Source organism: Palaemon carinicauda, chromosome 22 (genome assembly GCF_036898095.1).
Source record: "Palaemon carinicauda isolate YSFRI2023 chromosome 22, ASM3689809v2, whole genome shotgun sequence".
NCBI lineage: Eukaryota > Metazoa > Arthropoda > Malacostraca > Decapoda > Palaemonidae > Palaemon > Palaemon carinicauda.
The window spans coordinates 117987933-118012642 of NC_090746.1; the positions used below are offsets into that span (position 1 = coordinate 117987933).

At 31.4% G+C, this 24710-nt stretch overlaps 1 protein-coding gene across 1 annotated transcript in view; it reads left to right on the plus strand.

Annotated features, from left to right (window-relative positions):
- Positions 1-1110: 1110 nt before the first annotated feature.
- Positions 1111-24710, plus strand: part of LOC137616718 (potassium voltage-gated channel protein Shaker-like) — an 80945-nt gene continuing 57345 nt past the window's right edge. Inside the window, exon 1 of the mRNA XM_068346720.1 lies at positions 1111-1543. Coding sequence (XP_068202821.1) covers positions 1246-1543 — 298 coding nt within the window. The 5' untranslated portion in view covers positions 1111-1245. The remainder of the gene's footprint in view (positions 1544-24710) is intronic.

Here is a 24710-nt window from a genome sequence, read left to right on the forward strand (position 1 = left end):
AATGTTCAAAGTCAGTGGTGACATCATTATAATTCCATTATCATTTATCTTACAAAATTTCTTCATTATCCAAAATTAATTTAATTAATTAATTTCAAATAATTAACATAATTTAAAGCTGTGTAAGCCGTATGTAGCGATTTCATGATATGCATATTTGTTTTGATAATAATAATAATATCATTGTTGTTATACTGTGTACTCTTAAAGTTATTATTCTTATTGCACATGATACTTTGCAGGAAAATATCTTATAATTTAAAAAAAACAAAGGAAAATAGTTTATGATTTGGAAAAATAAAAGGAAAATACCTTATGATTTGCAAAAACAAAAAAAATACCTTATGATTTGCAAAAAAAAAAAAAATACCTATGATTTGCAAAAATAAAGGGAAAATAACCTATGATTTGGATAACTAAAAGGAAAATACCTTATGATTTGCAAAAAAAAAGGAAAATACCTTATGATTTGCAACAAAAAAAAGAGAAAATACCTTATGATTTGGAAAAATAAAAGGAAAATACATTATAATTTGCAAAAAAAAAAGGAAAATACTTTATGATTTGCAAAAAAATAGGAAAATACCTTATGGTTTGCAAAAATAAAATAAAGGAAAATGCCTTATGATTTGCAAAAAAATTTTTTACCATTTTACCATGAAAGGTAAATCAATTTAGCAAAATATATTTGATACTTTTCTGATAATCATTGCTAATTTTATGTTCTTTTCTCTTTTCCCCCACAATGCTGACGCCCCTCACGGCGTCCTTCGGTTGCTGACCTGCTGCGTGACCTCTTCCGCCTGGCGTGTGTCTGGTCCCTGGACAACGACCCTGGCTGGCGCTGGGTGGTGGGGCGTCTGCCCTTTTTACCTACGTTGACCCCACCCCTTCAGGGAGGATGAGGGCTTCATCAAAGAAGAGGAACGGCCGCTTCCGGATAACGAATTCCAACGGAAAGTGTGGCTCCTGTTCGAGTACCCGGAGAGCTCGCAGAACGCCCGAGTGGTTGCCATTATTTCAGTGATTGTTATCCTCTTATCTATTGTGATCTTTTGCCTTGAGACCTTACCGGAATTCAAGCATTACAAGGTGTTCAACACCACGACCAATGGCACCGTGGTGGAAGAGGACGAAGTTCCAGAAGTGACCGACCCCTTCTTCCTTATAGAAACCATTTGTATCGTTTGGTTTTCGTTTGAGCTTTTAGTGAGATTTTTCGCATCGCCACTCAAAGGAGCTTTTATGAAGGATGTCATGAACATTATCGACATAGTGGCTATCATTCCTTATTTCATCACGTTGGCAACGGTGGTGGCTGAAGAGGATCATGCGCCCATGGTCATTCCCGCCGAAACTCTCTCTCCGCACGAAAAGGGGTCCAAGCAAGCCATGTCGTTAGCCATTTTAAGAGTCATTCGACTGGTGAGAGTTTTCAGAATATTCAAGTTGTCTCGCCACTCCAAAGGTCTACAGATCCTGGGTAGAACGCTCAAGGCCTCTATGAGAGAACTCGGCTTGCTCATATTCTTCCTGTTCATCGGTAAGTACCCGCTTTTTGAACGTCTTCCATTATTTCCTCTCTTTTTTTAGGTTTACAATGATGTCGAGTAATCAAATAAATAACCATATAAATGCGTTTATACGTGTATATTCATATACGCATATATATGTATAGAACTAATAGATTTCCATATATGTTGACAAAGTGTATAGATTATGACATAGAGTTTTACATTGTGAAGAATTCCTTTCAAGTATCTGTTTGCATTCTCTTGAATTATAATTACCCATTTAGAGTGCAGTGTGATCTTTTTAATATTAATCATACTTATGATTAAAATTATCAGCTTGATATAAAATAAAGGATTTTGTCTAAAGTAAACCTAACAGTTTGAAGGGTAGTGTTCTTTTCTTCATTGTCATTCCCTTTTATGGGAGAAATTTGCTGTTTTTAAAAAAATAATCTTATAGATTATGCTATACTTTTTCCCATATTTCAATTTACAAGTGAGATTAGAAATTCCTGTGTCTTATATCATATATGATTAACGTTGATATTGAATTTATTATTATAAGTATTACCGGAAGTATTTTCTACTCTTAATTTGAAAAAGAAAACAAACCGAGAAAAAAAAAAGTGTCTCAATATTATCAGATTTTTTTTTTCACTTTCGAGACGACCAGGAAAATGATCCGTGAAATCTATTTCATTATATTTTCTTTGCCATTGTCATAACCCAGTTTCATTTCAGGGTGCCTCATGTTTCAGGGTATTTTGTGGTTTTTTTCTTTCCGTGTGTGGCTTTAAAAAGGCTTTTTTGGAAGCTTTCTCGTTTGTTCATTTGCATGTCTTCCATCCTCCTTTTTATAAAAAGATTCTCTGCAAGGGTTCTTCTCCTCCTCTTCATACGATTCGACCTTGAAGGTCGAGTTGTAAACGAATTACAATAGTATTTGATTCCATTATTTCATTCGTTTTTTACGTTTTCTTTTTTTATTTCCCCATTTCTTTTCCCGCATGGATAGTGGTTGTGCCCGTGTTTTCTCAACATGTGACTTTCACATTTATATATATTTTTTTTAATTTCGAGAAGATAGAGCCCAATTTGGAAGCATGATTAATCCGGGGATGTGGGGATCTATTATTTCAATCAAAAAAAACAGACTAGTAATCAAAGCTTTATGTATGACTGATAAAAGAAACAAGACTCAATTATATATTTTGCTTGTGATTTTTCCTATTATCATTCTATTATCTTGCTAGGTTTATTTCTCTCCAATTTTCTTAGCATAGAATTCAATTAATCTCATCCATTTTTTTTTTTTTTTGGTTCCTGTTTTTTAGGGTCGTTTTTTTTCCAAATTTTAGATTTGAAAACGACCGCTATAGTTGCATGCTAGAAAAAAAAGTGTATGATGAGTGTTATGACAAGAATGACTTGCCTAAATTCTGTCCATCTTTCGGAATGTTTCATCACAAAATCACACTCAGATCGTCGTGATAGAAAATTGGGGAGTTATATAGGATTAATTTGAAATAAAGGGAATTAGAGTTTTATATCACATGGTGCGTGCTAAATTTTTTTTTTTTTTTTTTTTTTTTTTTTTTTTTTTTTTTTTTGTCTTGAAGAGTGAATTCATTGAAGTGTACCTGTCATTTTTTTATTAAGTAATGTCACTTCATTCTATTTCATTTCACACTTCCGTTTCAATTAAACTTTATTCTCCTTTATATGTAACCAAGATTATAGAACTAATGAATTTGCAAGTGTTTATGAATTCATTGAAGTGTACATGTCATTTTTTTTTAATCAAGTAATGTCACTTCATTCTATTTCATTTCACACTTCCGTTTCAATTAAAATTCATTCTCCTTTATATGTAACCAAGATTATAGAACTAATGAATTTGCAAGTGTTTATGAATTCATTGAAGTGTACATGTCATTTTTTATCAAGTAATGTCACTTCATTCTGTTTCATTTCACACTGCCGTTTCAATTAAACTTTATTCTCCTTTATATGTAACCAAGGTTGTAGAACTAATGAATTTGCAAGTGTTTATGAATTCATTGAAGTGTACATGTCATTTATTTTATCAAGTAATGTCACTTCATTCTATTTCATTTCACACTTCCGTTTCAATTAAACTTTATTCTCCTTTATATGTAACCAAGGTTGTAGAACTAATGATTTTGCGAATGTTTATTCATTATCTTGAGACGGAAAAACTTTTTATGAAGTTTAAAGTCACACAGAGGATAATCTACATCTGTAATATTATATCTTATCTTTATCTTATCCAAATTAAAGATTTATCTGTTACGAAAACCTTTTTTTTACCGATAACAGAAGTAACAACATTATTAAATTCTATGACGGTCACCGTTTGGTCTTCAGTTTTTCAAAATTAACCGAGTTCTTAATCTCTTCGAATTTTCAAAATTAACCGAGTTCTTAATCTGTTAGGTCAAGTATTTTGAAAATAATGGGAATTTTCGTTCGAATTCTGGAAATATGAGTTTCAAATACCGTTTGGTCTTCAAATTTTCAAAATTTAATCGAGTTCTAAATCTCTTCAAATTTTCAAAATTAACCGAGTTCTTAATCTCTTGAAATTTTCAAAATTAACCGAGTTCTTAATCTGTTAGGTCAAGTATTTTGAAAATAATGGGAATTTTCCTTTGGATCTGGAAATATGAGTTTTAAATACCGTTTGGTCTTCAAATTTTCAAAATTAACCGAATTATTTCTTAATCTCTTAGGTCAAGTATTTTGAAAATGATGGGAATTTTCCCTCGAACTCTGGAAATATGAGTTTTAAATGCCGTTTGGTCTTCAAGTTTTCAAAATTAACCGAGTTCTTAATCTCTTCAAATTTTCAAAATGAACCGAGTTCTTAATCTCTTCAAATTTTCAAAATTAACCGAGTTCTTAATCTCTTCAAATTTTCAAAATTAACCGAGTTCTCAATCTCTTCAAATTTTCAAAATTAACCGAGTTCTTAATCTCCTCAAATTTTCAAAATTAACCGAGTTCTTAATCTCTTCAAATTTTCAAAATTAACCGAGTTCTTAATCTCTTCAATTTTTCAAAATTAACTGAGTTCTTGATCTCTTAGGTCAAGTATTTTGAAAATAATGGAAACTTTCCTGCGAATTCTGGAAATATGAGTTTCAAATACCGTTTGGTCTTCAAATTTTCAAAATTAATCGAATTAGTTCTTAATCTGTAAGGTCAAGTATTTTGAAAATAGAGGGAATTTTCCTTTGAATTCTGGAAATATGAGTTTTAAATACCGTTTGGTCTTCAAGTTTTCAAAATTAACCGAATTAGTTCTTAATCTATTAGGTCAATTATTTTGAAAATAATGGGAATTTTCCTTTGAATTCAGGAAATATGAGTTTTAAATACTGTTTGGTCTTCAAATTTTTAAAATTAACCGAGTTCTTAATCTCTTCAAGTTTTCAAAATTAACCGAATTAGTTCTTAATCTCTTAGGTCAAGTATTTTGAAAATAATGGGAATTTTCCTTTGAATTCTGGAAATATGAGTTTTAAATACCGTTTGGTCTTTTAAGTTTTCAAAATTAACCGAATTAGTTCTTAATCTCTTAGGTCAAGTATTTTGAAAATAATGGGAATTTTCCTTCGAATTCTGGAAATATGAGTTTTAAATACCGTTTGATCTTCAAGTTTTCAAAATTAACCGAATTAGTTCTTAATCTGTTATGTCAAGAATTTTGAAAATAATGGGAATTTTCCTTCGAATTCTGGAAATATGAGTTTTTATTGAATGGTCTTCAAGTTTTCAAAATTAACCTAATTCTTAATCTCTTAGGTCAAGTATTTTGAAAATAATAGGAATTTTCGTTCGAATTCTGGAAATATGAGTTTCAAATACCTTTTGGTCTTCAAATTTTCAAAATTAACCGAGTTCTAAATATCTTAGGTCAAGTATTTTGAAAATAATGGAAATTTTCCTTCGAATTCTGGATATATGAGTTTTTATTGATTGGAGTTCAAATTTTCAAAATTAACCGAGTTCTTAATCTCTTCAAATTTTTCAAAATTAACCGAGTTCTTAATCTCTTCAAATTTTCAAAATTAGCCGAGTTCTTAATGGAAATTTTCCCTCGAATTCTTTAAATATGAGTTTTAAAGGAATTAACTGTAAATTCTCATGAGCTTGGATGTCCATTTATTTATTTATTTTTTTTTTTTTTTTTTTTTTTTTTTTTTTTTTTTTTTTTTTTTTTTTTTTTTTTGAGTGGGGATTAGTATGTTGGTGAAAATTTAAGCGGTTTATCATGGAAAAGTCATTTTGTCTCTTACATTATATTTCAGAAGCCAAGATGTATATATTATTCTAAATATTATATTATAATTTATATGTTTGTAAACATTCAATAAAAGCATATACTGTTACGTATGAATGAATAAGTATGTTTGTACTTTTATGTAAACAGAACAATGTATATGCATGTTTATAAACATTTAATAAAAGCATATACTGTTACGTATGAGTGAATAAGTATGTTTGTACTTTTATGTAAACAGAACAATGTATATGCCTGTTTATAAACATTTAATAAAAGCATATACTGTTATGTATGAATGAATAAGTATGTTTGTACTTTTATGTGAACAGAACAATGTATATGCATGTTTATAAACATTTAATAAAAGCATATACTGTTATGTATGAATGAATAAGTATGTTTGTACTTTTATGTGAACAGAACAATGTATATGCATGTTTATAAACATTTAATAAAAGCATATACTGTTATGTATGAATGAATAAGTATGTTTGTACTTTTATGTAAACAGAACAATGTATATGCATGTTTATAAACATTTAATATAAGCATATACTGTAACGTATGAATGAATAAGTATGTTTGTGCTTTTATGTAAACAGAACAATGTATATGCATGTTTATAAACATTTAATATAAGCATATACTGTAACGTATGAATGAATAAGTATGTTTGTGCTTTTATGTAAACAGAACAATGTATATGCATGTTTATAAACTTTTAATAAAAGCATATACTGTCACGTATGAATGAATAAGTATGTTTGTACTTTTATGTAAACAGAACGATGTATATGCATGTTTATAAACATTTAATAAAAGCATATACTGTTATGTATGAATGAATAAGTATGTTTGTACTTTTATGTAAACAGAACAATGTATATGCATGTTTATAAACATTTAATTAAAGAATATACTGTAACGTATGAATGAATAAGTATGTTTGGACTTTTATGTAAACAGAACAATGTATATGCATGTTTATAAACATTTAATAAAAGCATATACTGTTACGTATGAATGAATAAGTATGTTTGTACTTTTATGTAAACAGAACAATGTATATGCATGTTTATAAACATTTAATAAAGGCATATACTGTTACGTATGAATGAATAAGTATGTTTGGACTTTTATGTAAACAGAACAATGTATATGCATGTTTATAAACATTTAATATAAGCATATACTGTTACGTATGAATGAATAAGTATGTTTGTACTTTTATGTAAACAGAAGCTTTCAACTTTTTTTTTTTTTTTTTTTTTTTTTTTTTTTTTTTTTTTTTTTTTTTTTTTCGATAAATTGATAAATATCGGTGAATCTGATGATTGACGCAAACCTTATAAAATTGAAGTATTAATGTTGTGAATTAGCCAGTAACTTGAGTGGTAAATTTACCATACCATCTGACCCTTTTCAGTGAAAGTTCATTTCCGTTGAGGTAAAGCAAGAGAAAGAAAATAAAAATAAATCGTATATTACGTTAAATTCGTGGCTTTGTAATGCTTGACTTTATAGATTTTAGTTAACTATTGCAATTCGATGCAAGTATTAAATTTCAATAGTTCAACACAATAGCCCGTCGATATTCACTGTTATTGATCTAAAATTATTTTATATTAATTATTTATTACTTCTCGTGGTTTAATTATTTCCGTATTTCCTTTCCTCTCTGGACTATTTTTCCCGTTGGAGTTCTTGGGCTTATAACATCCTGCTTTTCGAAGGGGTGGTTGTAGCTTGGCTAATAATAATAATAATAATAATAATAATAATAATAATAATAATAATAATAATAATAATAATAATAATAATAATACGTTAAGTTCGCTGACTCAAGATATTATTGGAAGACTTTTGAACTGGACTGTACCTTGAAAGTCCTCAAATGGAAGCGCCCAACTTATAAAAAGAATAGATAGAAATTCGAAAGACTTCAAAGAGTTTTATGATAAAAATCATGTTTGGCATTGAACCGCATTAATTCATAATACTACTTTTTCCTCATATATCAATTTCATACTAAAATACGAAAGCTTTATTGTATTTAATCTCTTGTAGGCTGGCAAAGAAACACGAACAATGATAGGTCTCTTTAATAAGAGGTTACTAAACAAATTGACGGCTAAACAGAGACTAACAATATTCGTTACATACATAGAGAAGAAAAGTATTTACAAAACTCTCACTTGTTTATTTACATTAGAAACCAATTACCATTACAATGTAATTTCCGAACAACCCATTACATAACTAGTAAACAAATAAATACAGACATTTGGAGGTATATCTTTTGACTGGCCAAACAGTACTACATTGGATCCTTCTCTCTGGTTACGGTTCATTTTCCCCTTTGCCTACATACACACACCGAATAGTCTGGCCTATTCTTTAGGCATTCTCCTCTGTCCTCATACACCTGACAACACTGAGATTACCAAACAATTTTTCTTCTCTCAAGGGGTTAACTACTGCACTGTAATTGGTCTGCGGCTACTTTCCTCTTGGTAAGGGTAGAAGGGACTCTTTAGCTATGGTAAGCAACTCTTCTAGGAGAAGGACACTCCGAAATCAAACCATTGTTCTCTATTCATGGGTAGTGCCATAACCTCTGTACCATGGTCTTCCACTGCCTTGGCTTAGAGTTCTCTTGCTTGAGGGTACACTCGGGCACACTATTCTCTCTTGTTTTTCCTCCTTGTTTTGTTAAAGTTTTTATAGTTTATATAGGAAATATTTATTTTAAGATTGTTACTGTTCTTAAAACAATTAATTTTTTCCTTGTTTCCTTTCCTCACTGGGCTGTTTTCCCTGTTGGAGCCCCTTGGCTTATAGCATCCTGCTTTTCCAACTAGGGTTGCAGCTTAGCAAATAATAATAATAATAATAATATTGCAGTTTGCGTAATTGTACGCAGAAGAAAACTACGCGAAAATTTCGAAGAATACGTCCTCCTCTGCGCTGGAAATTGTACTAAAGTATTCTCCGTCACGTCTCTCCTCAAACAAGTGTGGCATAACAGGCCCCAGTATTCATCATAAGAGTATTTATTTCGTCAGGGGAACCTTGTCTTTTCTAGTCAACGTCACGTTGCAGTTTTTTGCATGAGTGAATTTGATGAGCCAAAAAAAAAAAAAAAAAAAAAAAAATTACTACCTAAAAAATCTGATTTTCCTAACGCCTGACTTCGGAATTCACTTTCTTCTTCTGTTCTCTCTGATCCACGGTCTGAATTAAAAAAAAAAAAAATCTGCCTAAAAAACCTGATTTTCCTGACGTCTGACTTCGGAATTCTCTTTCTGCTTCTGTCCCCTCTGATCCCCGATCATATTTTCACAGCTATAATTGAGCAAAAAAAAAAAAAAAAAAAAAAAAAAATATTACTACCTGGAAAAGATTGATTTTCCTAACGTCTGACTTCGGAATTCTCTTTCTTCTTCTTTCCTCTCTGACCCACCAACGCATTTTCACAGCTATATTTGATAATCCTTGATTCATTGTAACGATTAATCAGTAAATAATTCTGCCTAAAAAACCTGATTTTTCTAACGTCTGACTTCGGAATTCTCTTTCTGCCTCTGTCCTCTCTGACCCACCAACGTATTTTCACAGCTATAATTGATAATCCTTGATTTATTGTAACGATTAATCAGTAAATAATTCTGCCTAAAAAACCTGATTTTTCTAACGTCTGACTTCGGAATTCTCTTTCTGCCTCTGTCCTCTCTGATCCACCAACGTATTTTCACAGCTATAATTGATAATCCTTGATTTATTGCAACGATTAATCAGATTTTGCTCATTGACCTTTATAAAGATTGTTATACTTCACATAGGTCTTTGTTATTACTGTTATTTCAGTCTTTTCTTTCATGTCGGTTATCAGTGTAGTTATTAATCATCTTTATACATAATTATAGAACGAGAAAAAGACTCAAAAATTGGGTAGAAAGTCTTCTTGGAATAGATGGCAACCTCGTCCCAAAATTAATGATTGAAAATTATGAGGATTTTATATATATATATATATATATATATATATATATATATATATATATACACCCTTATATGTATATATATTTTATATATGGATATATATATATATATATATATATATATATGTATATATATATATATATATATATATGCATATATATATATATATATGCATATATATACAGTATATATAAATATATACATAAATTTATATATATATATATATATATATATATATATATATATATATATATATATATAAATATATGTATATATACATACATACACATATACACACGTGTATTCAACAGTTATTTATATCCCTCTTGATTACGTCTAGTGAGGAAAGTTCTTGATATAAGTCTTCCTGCTTCATATTGCATTAACCACTCGACTTCACACTCCGCCACCCTCCTCCCCCCCCCCCCCCTCCTTCTCGTCGTGCGTTCCAGCTAAATATAGAAAGGATGGTCAACCTTTAAGACCCTGGCTCAACCATGAGCCATTTCCGTTATCTCATCGATAGTAGATACGTATAATAATACTAATAAATTGAATCCTTTAAAGATTTAGATGTTTAAAGGTCTCTCATGAATGGCAAAGGCAAGGGACAGTGATATTACCCTATCAAGCAGGACAATGCCCTAGAGACTGACCATATATATCATATGATCCCCTAACCACCCAAGCTAGCACCAAGGAGGGCCAGACATCTTATGATCAGCGCCCAAGCCATCTCTCCACCCAGGCTAACACCTAGGAGGGCCAGACAATGGCTGCTGATGACTCAGCAGATAGATCTATAGGCTCCCCCAAACCACCCCACCCCCCCATCCTTAGCTCACAATGATGGTGAGGTTGCAGCGACCAAAGAAACTATCTATTTTGAGCGAAACTCGAACCCCAGTCTGGCGTTTACCAGTCAGGGACGTTACCACATCGGCCACCAAAACTTGATTTTGCATTTTGGTTTATTTACGTTGTATATCAGACAGTAGTTTCAAAACAGTAACTAAATTTTCCCATTACGCTTTTCCTTAATTGTTAATTACTTTCAATTAGGGTTGTGGTATTCTATTGGAAACTTCCCTGCCAGGTGATTTCCCGGACTGAGGTTCGGGACCCGCTCAGGTTCGACAGTTTCTTGTAGTCTGCAATCTCACCATCCTTGTTAGCTAAGGATAGGGGCTTTCGGGAAGCCTATAGGTATACTTGCCGAGTCATCAGCAGCCATTGCCTGGCCCTCCTTTGTCCTTGCTAGGTTGGAGAGGGACCTTTGGCACTGATCACATGTATATATGGTCCGTCTCTAGGGCATTGCCCTGCTACGGCAATATCAGTATCCCTTGCCTCTGCCATTCATGAGCGACCCTTAAACCTTTACGCTGGAACTGAAATCTTCCGGCACTGATCATATGTATTTATATGGTCCGTCTCTAGGGCATTGCCCTGCTACGGCAATGTCACTGTCCCTTGTCTCTGCCATTCATGAGCGACCCTTAAACCTTTACGCTGGAACTGAAATCTTCCGGGTGTGAATCTTACCTCTGGATGGTGATCTAGGTTAGAAAGCCAGTTGTTAAACCTTTACGCTGGAACTGAATTTACCTCTGGATGGCGATCTAGGTTAGAAAGCCAGTTGTTAAACCTTTACGCTGGAACTGAATTTACCTCTGGATGGAGATCTAGGTTAGAAAGCCAGTTGTTAAACCTTTACGCTGGAACTGAATTTACCTCTGGATGGAGATCTAGGTTAGAAAGCCAGTTGTTAAACCTTTACGCTGGAACTGAATTTACCTCTGGGTGGAGATCTAGGTTAGAAAGCCAGTTATAGCATCGATTCAGATGCAAAGGCTAATTTACTTTGCGTGGATACTTCCTGTTTTATTATCCCCTTACTAATGAGGACATCCCTGTGTGATCTGGACACATTCGTTCATTGCCTCTCTATCTCATTCCTTGAATTTTTTTCCTGTGTGAACTGTTTATGAATGGTTATTTTAGGAAAAAGTTATGCATTTCTGCATTTCCGGTAGTCGAAATTTTGTTTTTAGTTTTTCTTTGGATTTTAGAAAATATATAATGGTTTCATTTTATGAATCGGTAATTCTAAAGCTTGAAACATAATGGTTGATAGACATCTCAAGGAATTATTATCACAGTTTCATGATCGTTTAGTCTTTTTCTTATATAAAAATTAAATCATGTTTTGGAACTTTATTTAGATCTTAAAAGCCGTGATCTAGAGTAATGCAAGATCTTCATCATAAAATATCGACTTTTTTTCCATCTGACTTCTCCAAGTCGAGCCCAAAATCTTTGTGCGTAAACTTAATTACTGAAAATGTTATATTGCGTAATCTGACCTCTTATCTGCAATCGTATGTCATTCCAATTAAAGCATTGAAACGTCACATTGGGTATCTTAAACCGAAGTAAAATCTTGAAAGAAAAATTTATTTTGTATTTAGCAATTATGTGAATCGTAAAATACCTTTATGACGATTTCTTCAATGACTCTTGTATTTACCAGTTATGTGAATCGTAAATACCTTGACGACGATTTCTTCAATGACTTTTTTGTATTTACCACTTATGTGAATCGTAAATACCTTGACGACGATTTCTTCAATGACTTTTTTGTATTTACCACTTATGTGAATCGTAAAATACCTTTATGACGATTTCTTCAATGACTCTTGTATTTACCAGTTATGTGAATCGTAAATACCTTGACGACGATTTCTTCAATGACTTTTTTGTATTTACCACTTAAGTGAATCGTAAATACCTTGACGACGATTTCTTCAATGACTTTTTTGTATTTACCACTTATGTGAATCGTAAATACCTTGACGACGATTTCTTCAATGACTAATTGATAAATCTTGACATATACTGTTGACTCATACGGGCTAAATATTGCATAAGAGGCATCATAATTCTGACAGGTCAAAACGACGGTGAATTGACAGATGTGATAGGACTGGGCAAAAATACTTTGAGGGAAAATGGGTTATAAATTTTTGTAAAATATTTCTTGTTGGATTACTTTATTCATCGACTAATGTTAAATACTATTTTTTATTCAAACAAGTTAAGTATGCGGAAAATAAGAAATAGAAGAGAATTTCCTTTATGATAAAAATTAATGTATTTTATTGTAATTTTCATATATGATCAAATTTCTTATAGAAATATTGATATTTAATTTACTCTTCAATTATCCTTGGATGAGACAGAATCAGAAAAAAAATATAGGGAATACATGTACTTATACCTGTTAAATAACTTCTAAATAATGGGTCGACTCTTAATGCAAAACCATTCCACATCCAGGGCCTCTATGCTCTTTCATTCACTTTCGCTGACGTCTCGTGAGCAGCACATCTGCCCAACACTTATTATTATTATCATCATTATTATCATTATTATTACTTGCTAAGCTACAACCCTATTTGGAAAAGCAGGATGCTATAAGCCCAAGGCCCCCAACAGGGAAAATAGCCCAGTGAGGAAACAAGGAAAAATAAAATATTTTAAGTATAGTAAAAACATTGAAACAAATATCTCCTATATGAAATATAAAAACTTTAACTAAACAAGAGGAAGAGAAACTAGATAGAACAGAGTGCCCGAGTGTACCCTCAAGCAAGAGCACTCTAACCCAAGACAGTGGAAGACCATGGTACAGAGGCTATGACACTACCCAAGACCAGAGAACAATGGTTTGATTTTGGAGTGTCCTTCTCCTAGAAGAGCTGCTTACCATAGCTAAAGAGCCTCTTCTACCCTTACCAAGAGGAAAGTAGCCACTGAACAATTACAGTGCAGTAGTTAACCCATTGGGAGAAGAAGAATGGTTTGGTAATCTCAGTGTTGTCAGGTGTATGAGGACAGAGGAGAATCTGTAAATTGGGCCAGACTATTCGGTGTCTGTGTAGGCAAAGGGAAAGAACCGTAACCAGAGAGAAAGATCCTATGTAGTACTGTCTGGCCAGTCAAAGGACCCCATAACTCTCTAGCGGTAGTATCTCAAATTAGCTCCTTGATGTTTCCCTACGTTTCCTGGATGAAAAGACACTCTAATTCCAATTTTTCAGCTGTTCTGCAACACACAAATCCCATACCTCCTTCTCTCATAAGAAAAGACATTCCTATTATTCCGTTATCAGTAGTGATGGTGACGGATAACTTGAAACCAGTCAGTCAGTACAGGTTGTTCACCCTTTTACAAGTCGATCACATTTTCTCTACTTGACCAAATCACCTAAGAAGATATTGATCCATCATTTCCTCTTGTGCTAACAATTCGTAGTATATTTACATGCGTCAGCCTTGCTCAATACATGCTACGTAGACATACTCTGTGTTTATTCTATAGACATTTGATAACCTCACTTTGGTTTTCATCGAGAGTCCTCATAGGGGGGGTGATGGTAGTGCCGTTATCGCACCTCATCCGGGGTACTGTAGGCATTGCTGGAGAGTCTTTACAGGGTCCGAAGCCCTTAGTTTCATCGACAATTTACCCATCTACTTTACCTCTATACCTGCTTCCTTCTATATCGCTGTCAAGTCTCTTTTAAATTTTGTTTCTTGATACAACTGATGAGATAATCCCCAGTTATGACCCGGCTCTGAATTAACCCCCCCCCCCACCCCGGCCGGGCTGTATAGCCCAAATTCCAACCTTTGCTTTCCATGATAGCTTTTCTCTTCCAAAACTCTTGAAGAATTTCGTGGCACCTTCTGTAAGTCACCTACATGATTCACGGCGTCTCCCTTTCTACCCTTTCATCATTTACACCAAGTGCAAGTATTATTTCGCCCCTATTCTGTTCAACCACACTGATGTACAACACACTAACTTTACTGACTCATTTCTGCAATATTCCTCGCAGTGGGGTAATGCTGTCATTACACCTCAAACGGTATACTGTAGGCATTATTGAAGGGCTTCAAAAGTAGACATTTAGACCTTTTAGCCCTCTGATACAATACTGTTTCTTCTAACTTTCTTCCATCCTTCTGGTCAGCCTTTCTTAACTTTCACTTCATAGTGCAAATGTGCCCCCCCCCCCCCAGTTGCACATCACAGCTGAATGGGCTCCCCTGCCCCAGTGGTGGGCTGTATGACGTAAATCCCATAAAGCTAAATCATATTCAGTCTTTTATGTTCTTTCTAATTCAATTTCAACTTTATGGTTTTACAAGCAGTTCAAACATTTTCCTCTGATCCTCGCAAAGTCTTCATCAAACATTTCCTTCTGATCCTCGCAAAGTCTTCACCATTCATCAGTGTTCCATCTAATTGTTTGGTAAATATCAGAGGATTTCCTTAGTTTTTCTCATGTTATCTTTATATAAACATTAAATATCCACCGAGTCATGATGTGGTCCTGTCTATGACTTACTTTAAGAGCAAACTAATACATTTTCCCTTTTATAGTTTTTACCAATGCTGTATATCCACCTACATATTTCCATTTTACATCATCTAACTCTTTCATAAACTGTCTTTAGGTCCTTCATTAGCTCATAATTCTTACCCATTTACTTGCAAATTCCCACAAAATTCCACACCGAGACTAGTGCCATCCTGTGCCATAGAAGGAAACTACAAGTTTAAGTTGGGAATATAATCCAAAAACACTTTCAAGATTTCTCGAGGCTTTTTGTAAGTTTTCTTGACTGGTTCCTTGTATACTGAGCAACGCTACTCTCCTATTATCTTCACTTTCTCCACTTATATTATTTTCTCTGTTCTCTTTAATTCTTACCCATATACCTTCAAATTCCCACAAAATTCCACACCGAGACTAGTGCCATCATGTGCCTTAGAAGGAAACTACAAGTTCAAGTTGGGAATATAATCCAAAAACAATTTCAAGATACCTCGAGGCTTTTTGTAAGTTTTCTTGACTGGTTCCTTGTATACTGAGCAACGCTACTCTCCTATTATCTTCACTTTCTCCACTTATATGATTTTCTCTGTTCTCTTTATTAAGCCTTTTACCGTCGTCAAGCCTTTTTTTTAGTTCAGCCAAACTATTTACTGGAATTCATCTTACTTGACTCTTGTCAAAATACCATCAACTCGTTTGTTCTTTTTCCGTTCTTCAGATTTGTACGACTTTGTTTGTTCTTGGGGGTATCTTCTGAAGATAAAGATTAGATTCACGTGAACTCTTTGTCACACTCATATCATTCTTCCTTTTGATATTATTCAGGAAAATCAGAAAATTGTAGATATCAAAATGTATGAAACAATGTTATGGTTTATACCAAAACTATAAAAAAAGGAGTGAATCCATCAAAATCATACCTGTAAAACTATTAAGAATAAAAGTACAAGTAAAGTTTTCGGTGTGAGTAATAACAGCATAAAGTAATCTATATTATGTACTATTAATGTCATATACTGAAAAACATCAACTTTCAAAACAAAGATGCAACGACTCAATAAGTTCATGTAATTCCAAATAGAGTAAAGTTTACAAGATATTAAATCTATTTTGATTTTTTTCTTTCACTGAATCTTTCGTCGTCTTTTCTCACGGCGGTTTGCTGTTTTTCAATCTAGCTTGTGATGTGCACTCGCGAGCACTCTTATTTTAGGTAAATAAAATGAATTTACAACTGCAGATGGAAGAAATAACTTAATGCTAGCAGATAATATTAGAAGGTCGCTAATAAAGTTACTTAAAAATAATAGATTGTTGATCTCTATCTTGAAAAACACTTAAGACCCAGTAGTAGTTGTGTTTCAATGGCAATCGAAATTTTTGGGGGATCAATATTTTGCTGAACAACAGTATCAAAATCGTTTTAAAAATCCTCGCTAAATACTGTTATATTGTATAGTACTCACTTATGTTATCCTTGCATATTATAAATACCAGTTTGAAGTTTTTTTTAGTTTGTTTTCAAGACAGTATCAAATTCATTTTAAAAATCCTCTCGAAATACTGTTATATTGTATAGTACTCGCTTATGTTATCCTTTCATATTATAAATACCAGTTTGAAATTTTTATTTTAGTTTGTTTTCAAGAACTTTCGCCTATTAATGAAACCCTTGATATGTGTAGTTAGAGGTTATTATTATTTAGATTAAACTTCACTCTTTATTTTTCGCGGTTTTCTGTGAACGAATGACTTTATTCAGGTGTACAGTAAATGTTTTATGAACGTTTATTTTAGCAAAAGTATCACTTTTCTCTCCACTTCCTGAAAGGGGACAAGCGTATATATACATACATATATACTGTATATATATATATATATATATATATATATATATATATATAATTTATAAATATAAATATATATATGTTATATATATATATATATATATATATTTATTTATATCAATATATATATATATATATATATATATATATATATATTTATATATATATAATATATATATATATAAATATAATATATAAATATATATATACATATATATATAAATATATTATATATATATATATATATATATATATATATATATATATATATATATATATATATATATATATATATATATATACACATACACACATATTTGTAATTTCGTTATTACGCGAACAATTATTCTCGTCTCTAATCCTTCAAATATATCCGATGGATAATCTGTGCCAGAACTCTAGGAAATTAGGTACTAATAACACTAAGTAATCCTATTGCTGTTGCTGTAATTTGTGATGTGGCCATTTAGATAAACGATGAACGTCACTGAGGAAAAGAACTTTTAATTTAATTAGTTCTGATAGATGGAATGAATAAGAACGTAATTTTCTGTTCAATTCTTGTTTTCATAGAATGTTTTTCTGGCCGTGAAATCTGGATTGCTTTGTGAGAGTATGAGCCGAAAATATTTTTCATTTATTCCAATGTAAATACCTCATTATTTTCTCCATGAAATAAGAATGATTCCGTCTGAAGAAAGGATACTAACGAAATTTAACAATATCTATTACGCAATTCAAAATATATCAATATCTATTACGCATTTCAAAATATACCATTATCTATTACGCTTTTCAAAATATACCAGTCTATCACGCATTTCAAATTATATCAATATCTATTACGCATTTCAAATTATATCAATATCTATTACGCATTTCAAAATATACCAAAATATATTACGCATTTCAAAATATATCAATATCTATCACGCATTTCAAAATATACCAATATCATACGCATTTCAAAACATAACAATAGCCTACGCTATTTATACCGAAAATCCCATTTATTTTTTTTTTCCATATTTCATGGTTTTTACACCTATGAAAAAGTCATATGATTTAGAATGTTGTTATTAAACAAATTGCATTTGGTTTTATTGACGAAATATTTAGTAGCGTCTGATCTGAGAAGGTGTGGTTTTGTGAAAGAATCATTATGAATATGAATATAATGGTGAAGTCTGTTTTATATATATATATATATATATATATATATATATATATATATATATATATATATATATAAATTTATATATATACACATATATATATACTGTATATATATATATATATATATATATATATATATATATATATATATATATATGCATATATATACAGTATATATATATATATATATATATATATATATATGCATATATATACAGTATATATATATATATATATATATATATATATATATACATATATATATATACTTATATATATATATATATATATATATATATATATATGCATATATATATATATATGCATATATATATATATATATATATATATATATATATATATATATATATATATATATAGTATATGAGCAGTATGTTATTACGTTCGTTCTCATATCGGTAGTTGTAAGTTATATCCCGAGTCATTTGTGTGAATGTTGTTCTATTAGTTTGTTAATGTCTTTAGAGTGACTTATTTTCTTCATTTGACCTTCACCATTGTAATTTATAGAGGTGAAAGTAGGTGTGATAACAGGCCTCTGAGTATTGAGCATTTAAACGTCGTTATGTCTTAATTAAGTATATAGTAAAAATTAAAATGTAAATACAGTATATGTAAAATAAAAAAAAATGTAAATATACTATGCTATATATGTTATAAATTGTAAGATTGTAAGTGTATTTCCTAATATAAGATTTAAAAAAAAATTAAAGGTAGTTACGTGACACTCGAAGAATGAATTGAAAAAAAAAATGTTTTTTAATTTATTTTTCTTTGGAAAAAATGTATTTATAATTTAATTTTTCTTTGATCGATGATATATTTGATAGCTTGGAATCCCGGGTCCTAGACGAAAGCTGAAATCTTGCGGGAAAGAGTATGTTTTCAGAGAAATTGGATATTTTCACGTTAAAAAAAAAAACGTTTTGGAGTTCGGACTATTTTCACGTAAAAAAAGTTTTAAGAGTTCGGATTATTTTCACGTAAAAAAACGTTTTAGAGTTCGGATTATTTTCAAGTAAAAATCGTTTTAGAGTTCGGATTATTTTCACGTAAAAAAAAAACATTTTAGAGTTCGGATTATTTTCACGTAAAAAAACGTTTTAGAGTTCGGATTATTTTCACGTAAAAAAACCTTTTAGAGTTCGGATTATTTTCACGTAAAAAACGTTTTAGAGTTCGGATTATTTTCACGTAAAAAAAACTTTTAGAGTTCGGATTATTTTCACGTAAAAAACGTTTTAGAGGTCGGATTATTTTCACGTAAAAAAACGTTTTAGAGTTCGGATTATTTTCACGTAAAAAAAAACGTTTTAGAGTTCGGATTATTTTCACGTAAAAAACGTTTTAGAGTTCGGACTATTTGCATAAAAGCGTTTTTATAGAAATCAGACGTTTTCACGAATGGGAATTTCCTGATGACTTACACACTTTCATGAAAACATTTTTATTGGAGTCAGGAATTTCCAAGAAGCTTTCTTTCTGAAGAATTAGACATGTTTTTCACTATTAAACACTTTCTTATTATTCAAACATTATTTTACGAAGAAAGTTTTTTCAGAGGAAACACATTTTAACGAAAGAAAATTCAGAATAATAAATTTTCACTTAAAAACGTTTTCAGAGGAATCAGGCCTTTTCACGAATATGCATAATCGGGTTCTAAAAGAATTTGTAAATGCTTCCTTAAAGCTATGGGATCCTATATTATGTTTTTAATCGCACCTCCTCAAAAGTAATAATCATTTCTTGGTTGAATTAAAAGATTTCAAAAGAAATTTTTTTGTGTGTGAATTTCAAACATGATAAACAGTGAGTAACATTAAGGAATTTCAAATTAAAAGGATGAAAGGTTCATGAATTGTAAAATGAATAACAATATCTTCAACAAAGTATTAGTTGGTTTTAGACTTGATAACATACTGGGCCTACAGCATATGTTGTATTTTTAAGCCAAAGTTCACCAAGGTTAGCCACAAGAATGACTAAACAATGGTAAATATAACGGATATGTAATAGGAAATTTAAGCATCCACATGGTTAAACCCCCTTGCTTGTTTTTCCATATAGTTCCAGTACCAAGGCTTCGTATGTAACTTTAAAGATGCTGTATTTTGAACGCAGTAACTAGAAGTTATAGTATTCCTGGAATTGCAAATGTTCTAGTCCTTCCCTAGTACCAGTTATTATTAGTAATATTATAGGCTACGCTATAACCCTAGTCGGAAAAGCAAGATATGTTATTATTATTAGTATCACAAGCTACGCTATAACCCTAGTCGGAAAAGCAAGATAGTATAAGCCCAAGGGCTCCAACAGGGAAAAATAACCCAGTGAGGAAATGTAACAAGGAAATTGATAAACTACAAGAGAAAAATAAATAATTAAGATAAAATATTTCAAGAACAGTAACAACTAAGATCTGTCTATATTAACCTAGTCGGAAAAGCAAGATAGTATAAGCCCAAGGGCTCCAACAGGGAAAAATAGCCCAGTGAGGAAATGAATAAACTACAAGAGAAAAATAAATAATTAAAATGAAATATTTCAAGAACAATAACAACAAAGATCGGTCTATATTATAGTTGTTGAACCAATGTGTGATAACCCAAGCTTTGCACAGAAGAAACTAAATAAACTAGGAACTGCCCGTGTTTTAATTTCAGTATGATGAAACGTACCTGGATCTTAAGGCGCCCCCCCCCCCCCTCCTCCCCCCGTCAAAATACTGTGCTGGAATTCATGCAACGTTGCGGCTATGACCTGCTAGTTATGAGGAGTAGTCATACCCAGTAAATAGATATATGTTTTATATTTAACTTCATTCCGTTTGGTAAATTTATATTCTGACCATTTCCAGAACTGTCACTTCGTGTTATATAGATTTGATTGATTGATTGATTTCAAAACTATAACACGAGTTTTGATTACGATATTACCTTTTATTTCTCCTAGATTAAAACTAGATTTGATGGACCCCCTCGACGATATATCAGTGTTAAATACAAGTCATTATTATTATTATTATTATTATTACTATCCAAGCTACAATCCTAGTTGGAAAAGCAAGATGCTATAAGCCCAGGGGCCCCAATAGGGAAAAATAGCCCAGTGAGGAAAGGAAATAAGGAAATAAATAAATGAAGAGAACAAATTAACAATAAATCATTCTAAAAAAGGCAACAACGTCAAAACAGATATGTCATATGTAAACTATTAACAACGTCAAAAACAAATATGTCATATATAAACTATAAAAAGACTCATGTCATAGATATTTACAGTTTCACTGAGCCATTTATACTTTTATTTTTGTATTTTATTAGATTATGCACATGATTTTTCAGGCCCTTGATAATAAAAGGAAGAGATTGTTATAAAAAGAAAAAATTATTCATCATATCCGTAACCTTAGATTCTCTGAAAACATACTCACCCGTTTCGCCTTTATGAAGTATTACATCGAGTTCAAAGTTAGAATTAATCTTACAGACTTCATTCAAGTCCTACAGTAATTTGATAGTATTATTAATGCCAAAATATGCAAAAAAAAAAAAAAAAAAAAAAAGTTCTGATCTTTACTTAGATTTTCTGAAAACATACTCACCCGTTTCGCCTTTATGAAGTATTGCATTGAGTTCAAAGTTAGAATTAATCTTACAGACTTCACTCAAGTGCTGCAGTAATTTGATAGTATTATTAATACCAAAAAAAAAAAAAAAAATTAGAATTAATCTTACAGACTTCACTCAACTGCTATAGTAATTTGATAGTATTATTAATGCAAAAAAAAAAAATTTAGAATTAATCTTACAGACTTCACTCAAGTGATACAGTAATTTGATAGTATTATTAATGAAAAAAAAGAAAAAAAAAAGCCTGATCTTTACTCTTGATAATAAGACTTATTGAAAAGTTCCCATACGCAATTCAGAATGTCCTCAATTTACAAACTTAATAGGTCCCAAAAAGCTGTTTTCAAGTCGAATTTTATTAAATTTTGGCCTAGAGTAGGCCTAACCTGAATCCCATGCCTATGATTTCCAGCTACAAATGTCAAGAAATAGTTGGGTTTCATGCGAAATAGATATCAGGTTATTACAAATGTCGTTTTTCTTACTATTAAAAGATATATTATTGTTTTATTACGGTATTTCGTTATCTTATCTTTGTTATTTTCAGTTGGGTTTGTCTTTATCTCCGAATGATTGTAAGTTTTTTTTTTTTTTTTTTTACGGCCCGAAAATCGGCCGAAATTTTCGCAAAAGTTTCTGGCTCGGATTTCGAAAAAAAATTTCGGCCCGAAAATCGGCCGAAATTTACGCAAACATTTTTGGCTCGGATTTCGAAAAAAAAATTTCGGCCCAAAAATCGGCCGAAATTTTCGACTACAGAATTGAAAAACCACCTTTAAGATGGTACATCCAATTACGACGACGATTGTTTGCATTCACATCTAGACAACAAATGATGGCCGTCGCAAATACTGTGGAATAAGTTTTTTATTTATTTATTTATTTTTTTTTTTTTTTTTTTTTTTTTTTTTTTTTTTTTATTACGATACTTCTAAAGAGTTTGCGCGAGTAAAGATGCCTCAAGACGAAGGAACGGTTTGTCCAACTCGTGAAAATAATATCGTAATTTTGCAGGAATTCAATCTTCAATGCGTGAAAATTACATGAAGATTGCAGTGATCGGAAATAAGATTTTTTTATTTATTTATTTATTTTTTTTACGATACTTCTAAAGAGTTTGCGCGAATAAAGACGCATCAAGGCGAAGGAACGGTTTGTCCAACTCGTGAAAATAATATCGTAATTTTGCGGGAATTTAACCTTCAATGCATGATAATTACGTGAAGATTCCAGTGACCGGAAATAAGATTTATTCTTTTTTTTTTTTTTTTTTTTTTTGGGGGGGGGGCGAATGTCAGGTAGTGATGAAACATATAATCAGCAAGAAAATAGACGTCGTAATTTTGCAGGAATTTAATCTTCAATGCATGAAAATTACATGAAGATTCCAGTGATCGGAAATAAGAATTTTTTTTTTTTTTTTTTTTTTTTTTTTTTTTTTTTTTTTTTTTTGGTGGGGGGGGGGCGAATGCCAGGTAGTGATGAAACATATAATCAGCAAGATATAAATAAAATAGATGGTGTGATCAAATGCATTGTCTTTGCATCGTTTATTCTCGTAGTTGCATTTTGTGACGACAGCTTTTAATCGGTACATTCAACAGTGTAACAGACTTTTGAATTCTCTTTTGGAATATTGAGAAGAGCCATCTGGTGTCTCTTTTGGCATTAAGACTTATTTTACATTGAATTTAGATTTTAATATTTGAACTTATTCTTAATGATTTACTTGAAAAGTTGTCAGTATCATAAAGTGCAGCCGAGAATCATTTAAGTTTATAATTTTTTTTTTTTTCCAAATTAAGTTTTTTCCTCTTAATTTATCTCCATTCCTGGCATGTGCTTTGTGTTAAAATGCATGATAACGATAAGAGAGGATATACATATATATTTCCTTTTTTTTTTCACGTGATTAGGTTTTTATTCCAGGTTAAAAAAAAAAAAAGAAATAAGGCAGACATATCCCATGAAATGTCGACACTCGTAATACTGTACTGTGTCATCTCTTGACTGAAGGGGGCAAAAAGGTTTGCGGTGGTATAGGTGGAAAACTGGAATAATTTTTGGCATGATGGAATGAATATGTGTTATTAAAAAAAAAAAAAAAAAAAAAAAAAAAAAAAAAAAAAAAAAAAAAACTCAGCCGTTGGTTTAACCTTCCATGTATAAACTCTTAAACCCATTTATCACATGACATGAAAATGGCTCTATTTTTTTTCTTGTCCGATATATCTTCTCGCTCATCTCATTGGTCTCCTGTCGTGTAGATGCATTTTTTCTCCTGTATGGCCAAAAATGAGAATCATGTGGTATATCCGTTGGTTTTGTGTACTACCTGCCTTTTTACTTCTCGCCTGCCATTATTTTTTTTTTATATATATGTTTTGGGCTCGAGGGTGTACTGTTGGTAGGCCAGGATTAATCCCGTTTCCTACGAAGGAGAACTTTTTTCTTGCTCGTGTTTGTCCATCCTTTCTTGTGGCTGGCTGCTGTGTTGCCCTTTCCATATTTCATTTCGTTATGTTGGTGTCGTTTATATTTTATTTTTCTTTACATTGTTTTGTTTAGGATTTTTTTGGACTCGGCTGTGGGTGAGTAAAGAATAGGGGAAGAAGAAGAAGAAAGATGAGAAAAACTAGAAGAAATTAGGAGGATTGTAGGACCGAAGATGGTCAAAGGATTCTGGAATGGGAAAAAAATATTTAATAAAAACCCTGAAAAGGATTGAAATATTCAAGATTATAAGCTTTGGTTGCAAACATCAGTTGAAGACATTGCTGTTATAGTTAAAAAAAAAA